A 5,706-nucleotide genomic window follows, 5' to 3' on the forward strand; every position below is an offset into this window, starting at 1 on the left:
AAAAAAAAAAAAAATTAGCCAGGCGTGGTGGTGGGTGCCTGTAATCCACAGCTACTCAGGAGGCTAAGGTGTGAGAATCGCTTGAACCGGGAGGCAGAGGTTGCGGTGAGCTGAGATCATGCCACTGCACTCCAGCCTGGGCGACAGAGGGAGACTGTCTCAAAAAAGAATTAGCCTCCTTTTATCATTTAATCTCCATAGCAATCCACGTGGCTAGATAAGGAAGGAGGTAGGTCCTTGGAACTGCAGGCAGACTGTGGAGGAGCAGGTGCTCCACACCCCCGGGGGCAGGTGAGCCCCTGTGCTTTCTCATGAGGCAGGCCCAGCCTGGCTGGAGCAAGACCCACCTACCTGCAGGTACTCTGTGAAGAAGGACCCCAGCTCCGTCTTCAGTAGCTGCCTGTGGGTGGGAGGGGAGACAAAAGTGAGTCGCAGACCACACGGCACTGGCGTGGGGGACCCAGGGACTGGGGTGGGGCCTCCTGGGCAGCGGGAGACCAGCATGCTTAGCCCAAAAACATGGGGAGTGGACAAGTCCCACCCATCCAGACCGGCAGGGGCTGGGTCGGCCTCACGTCCGGGGCCTCCACAGCCCACGGTGGTGGCTCTTCAACTAGATCCCTGCACCCATGTCACAGAAGAGGCCAAGGGGTCCTCAGAGGGAAGACAGTGGCCTCTGCGTCTTACACCTTCTGGAGAGACACCTGGCAGGGCTGGGCCTGCACCACTTGGTTTGCTCCCACCTTCTACCCAGATGCCACGGGCTCCTCCTTTCTCCCCGTGCAGAGCTTCTTCCCAAGTGTTTCCTCTCTATTCCAGAGAAGCTCATTCAGTCTTCACCAACCCAGCTGCAGGCATTTTATTACAGGGGAGGCAAGAGAGGCTAGCAGAGGTCAAGACACCAGACCAGGGCCACATGGGACACGCCAGAGCTGAGATCTGAACCTCGTCCTTGGCACTCAACACTGACAATTCCTCCTTCCCTCCCTACACACCTCCAGGGCCTGAGAGAATGGGAACGTCACATTCCACACCAGCCAGGCTGAAAGCACACAGGCACTGTCACCGCTGAGGCCCCAGATATGACCTGCCAACAGTCTTCCGAACCAAATACATCAGAAATCTTACTTTTTAGGTTGCTATTCCCATTAGGAAATTTTTTTTTTTTTGAGACAGAGTCTTACCCTGTCCCCCAGGCTGGAGTGCAGTGGTGTGATCTTGACTCACCACAACCTCCACCTCCCGGGTTCAAGCGATTCTCCCACCTCAGCCTCTCAAGTAGCTGGGACTACAGGCGTGCACCAACAGGCCCAGCTAACTTTCGTATTTTTAGTAGAGATGGTGCTTCATCATGTTGGCAAGGTTGGTCTTGAACTCCTGACCTCAAGGGATCCACCCACCTTGGCCTCCCAAAGTGTTGGGATTACAGGTATGAGCCACCGCACTTGGCCTAGGAAACTTTCTAATCAGTCCTGAATTACAGGCAGTTCTCAATTTGCATGGTTCTGATACATACAAGTTTCAGTTATCCTGGTTAAGTAAAGTAACAGCAGTCACCCAACCACATCGTTCAAATTTTGGTTCTCGGCACATTAACTAACTGCATAAATTAGTACAAGCTCTGTGGCTGCTCTCCAGTCCACAAATCAAAATGTAGGTAACAAATGTGTACAACAATCACTGACCAATTGCAACACTTCTTTCAAAGTCAGTTTGTGATTGGTCCCTGAGTATCTGTCAGCAGTTCATGCACAGACAGCAAAGGTGTGACCTGTGTTGCCTCCTTGTCTCCCAGTGTGAAACCCATGTGGCGTTCTGTAAAAATGGACAAGAAAGAGCAACTGGCCAACACAGATAAAAGTGCAGCAAATCAATGAAAACTGATCATGTTCTGAACAGGTAAACACTGCTCAAACTGCTATGTTCCCACTATTTTTTATTTTATTTATTCTTATTTTTTTGAGACAGAGTTTTGCTCTTTTTGCCCAGGCTGGAGTGCAATGGTGTGATCTCGGCTCACCACAACCTCTGCCTCCCGGGTTCAAGTGATTCTCCTGCCTCAACCTCCCAAGTAGCTGGGATTATAGGCATGCACCATCACGCATGGCTAATTTTGTATTTTTTAGTACAGACAGGGTTTCTCCATGTTTGCCAGGCTGGTCTCGAACTCCCGACCTCAGGTGATCTGCCTGCCTTGGCCTCCCAAAGTGCTGGGATGACAGGCGTGAGCCACCGTGCCTGGCTTATTTTTTATTTTTGGAGATGGAGTCTCACTCTGTTGCCCAGGCTGCAGTACAGTGGCGTGATCTCGGCTCACTGCAACTTCCACCTCCCAGGTTCAAGTGATTCTCCTGCCTCAGCCTCCCCAGTAGCTGCGATTACAAGCACATACCATCACGTGGCTAATTTTTGTATTTTTAGTAGAGAAGGGGTTTCACCATGTTAGACAGGCTGGTCTTGAACTCCTGACCCGAGGTAATCCATCTGCCTCGGCCTCCCAAAGTGCTGGGATTACAGGTGTGAGCCAACGCGTCTGGCCCCAATGTTTTAAATTATAGTGCACTAAATATTAATTTTACTGTACAATCTTTTTCATTTCTCTATATGGTTACAACCAAACATTAAAACATGTTGGTTACGTTTATAACCAATAGTAAAACAGTTTTCAACATTCTGACAAGTTTTGGCCGGGTGTAGTAGCTCATGTCTGTAATCCCAGCACTTTGGGAGGCCGAGATGAGCAGACCACCTGAGGTCCAGAGTTCGAAACCAGTCTGACCAACGTGGTGAAACCCCATCTCTATTAAAAATGCAAAAATCAGCCGGGCGTGGTGGTGTGCGCCTGTAATCCCAGCTACTCAGGAGTCTGAGACAGGAGAATCGCTTGAACTGGGGAGGCGGAGGTTGCAGTGTGCCAAGATAGCATCACTGCACTCCAACCTGGGTGACAGAGCGAGTCTCTGTCTCAAAAAAAAAAAAAGTTTGTAAAGATTATGGAACAATTGTCATTTTCCCCGTGGTTTACTAAGATCGCACAGTTTCAATGTGTAGTCATTTTGGGAGCCTCGCACTGTGGTTCAAAGAGAGGACTGGCTGAAGTTTTCAAAAGCAACGTGCTGGGGAAAAAAGCCCAAATAAGGCTTGCTTCCTGCAAGCTGCCTACCCTTTTCACTGTGCCCCTGGCCACCAGGAGTCGGAGGGTGACAGAGTCTACTGTTCCTGCTCCGGTCAGCTCTCTTAACTATGGATCTGTGGGGGCTAGTGGAGGTGCAATAAACATAGCTTCCCCCATACACAGTGAGTGCGTGCTCTAGTCCTCAGAGGCCCTTTTGGGGTGGTTGTACTTTATATTCCTGGAGAAGCTGTAAGCTAGACCCCAGTTCAGGGCTGGCTTCCCCGACCATGCCATGGGGTCTGGGATCTGGGAGCTAAGTGAAGCCCAGAGAGGTGGCCTGGACTGAGGTAACCAGCACTCAGGTGCTGGGACGGAGGTGGCTCCTGCACCTGGTCATCACCAGAGCTCGGGGCTCGGCACAGTACTGCAGGTGCACGGAAGCACAGGGCAAAATACTAATGCTCCTGCACAACTTTGTGGGCAGTGCTGAGGCAGGCCAGTCACAGGTCTCTGTTCACAGCCACCTGACAGGTGATGTTAGTGTCCCCATTTTATGGATGGGGAAGCTGAGGTTCAGGCTAACAGAGCAGCTGAGTGGTACCAGCCCTGGAGTCTGGCCCTGCACCTGGCCAGCAGCTTCTCTTAGTAGCAGGACTGGCTTTGAGGCCCAACATCCTCCCTTGCACAACTGTGAAATCAGCGCAGTGGCATTAACAAGGCCGAGGTTCACCCTGTGATCACAGACAGTGGTGCCCCGAGTGACCCTTGGCAGGCAGCCCCCACCCCAGCAGTGCCCCCAACCTTCTCCCACTGTCCCCAGGACCTGTCCTCTGGTCCTCCAAGGACCAAGCGGTGACCTCAGCCTCATGGAGTGATCCCCATGTCTACGCAGCCTCTGTCTCAGTTACCGCAGGCATTACTTGCAGGGCCACTTTGGGTGATGCCAGAGAGCAGGGCACCAGGTGAGAAGGGAGGGTCTTCACAGAAGGCACAAGGCTGAGCCCGAGGGTGTCTGCTCAGCAAGTCTGGGCTGGAGGGCAGGCCCCAGGGCTTGCTAGCACGCCATGTGACTCTGGACGAGACCCTTCCCCTGTCTGGGCCTCTGCACCGTTGTCTGTGGCTTGAGATCCATGTGAACATAGAGCAGGAGGTGAGGCAGGAGAGTAGGGTCTGGAGGCAGGGAACCTAAGGCCAATTTACACTGACTTCCTAGAACTAAATCCAAAGGAAGACCCCAACATTCCATGCCCAAGTAACAAAAGGACCAGAGGCTACTTCCTTTGCAACCCCTCTCGTTTCTGCACGGCAGATGAAAAACTGCAAGTACCCCTACCACAACTGGTTGGGCCAAGTCTTCAACTGCATAGCAGTATAACTTTGTAACCTCAGCTTCTGACTGATCACTTTCCACAACCAACCAGACATTTGCATAGGGTGCTTCACTTCAGCTTCTGATTGGTCGCTTTCTGCAACCAATCAGACTGTGGGCCAGTACTTTATTTACATAGGGTGTACGCCAAGTAACCAATGGGAAACCTCTAGAGGGTATTTAAACCCCAGAAAATTCTGTAACCAGGCCCTTGAGCTGCTTGTCTGCTTCCACTGTGGGGAGTGTGCTTTCGTTTTCAATAAATCTCTGCTTTTGTTGCTTTAATAAATGTCTTGCTTTGTGTGTTTTGTCCAATTCTTTGTTCAAAGCGCCAAGAACCTGGACACCCTCCACCAGTAACACAGGGTCCCAGGGGTCAACTGGGACCAGGAGCAGCTGGAGCCCAGAAAAGCCTTCCTGGCCCTTTCCCTGCCCATGACGAGTATGGGCACGAATGCTGACGAAGGAATGAAGGAATGAATGAATGTCTCCTTCAGGACCAAATGGCCCCTCAGCTCAAATCCCAGAGTGGCTCTAACGAAGTCCTACCTGGGGTGGCTCCAACTCACTGGCCACCTCTCGGGCTCCTCTCGCCTCCTCCGACATTTCCTCTCACCAGCAGCTCACACGGAATGAAGTGACCGAACTGCGCGCACTCCTTTTCTGGGCAGGGGGGAGGGGCACCATGGCTGAGCATCCCCTCATTTGCACTGTGCCCACCAACTCTCCCAGACCCCAGTAAGAGCACAGACACTGCCTCAGATCTGAACTGACCACAGGCCAAGGATGAGTGGCCAGTTCGGGCCCCACTGCCTCTGGCCAGGAATGCTGCGAAAGGCCTCGTCCACCTCTCAAGCCTGCAGGTAGTGGGTGCTCACAATGAACACTAAATGGACGGGCGACGTCCACCTGGCAGCCGCCAGCACCTGGGATCCCCTCATTCCTGACCTGTGAGACCCCTTCCAGGTAGGGGAGAGTCCGTACACCAATTCCAGCCATGCTGGATGGGAACCACGTTCATTACAGATGAACAAGATGTAACGGGATGGGAACCACGTTCATTACAGAGATGGGGAGACAAGATGGGAACCACGTTCATTACAGAGATGGGGAGACTGAGGCTCTGGGAACGCACTGATGAAGTCAAAGGCTGGACCAGGGCCGGGCGCGGTGGCTCAAGCCTGTAATCCCAGCACTTTGGGAGGCCAAGATGGGCGGATCA

General features: G+C 52.5%; 1 protein-coding gene across 1 annotated transcript in view; it reads right to left on the reverse strand.

The window, feature by feature from the left end:
* Window positions 1-5,706, reverse strand: part of PRR5 (proline rich 5 (renal)) — a 58,922-nt gene that overhangs the window by 12,723 nt on the left and 40,493 nt on the right. The window contains 1 exon segment of the mRNA XM_011934800.1: window positions 352-400. Within this exon segment, the coding sequence (XP_011790190.1) occupies window positions 352-400 (49 nt within the window).

Source organism: Colobus angolensis, unplaced genomic scaffold (genome assembly GCF_000951035.1).
Source record: "Colobus angolensis palliatus isolate OR3802 unplaced genomic scaffold, Cang.pa_1.0 Scaffold138, whole genome shotgun sequence".
Lineage (NCBI taxonomy): Eukaryota > Metazoa > Chordata > Mammalia > Primates > Cercopithecidae > Colobus > Colobus angolensis.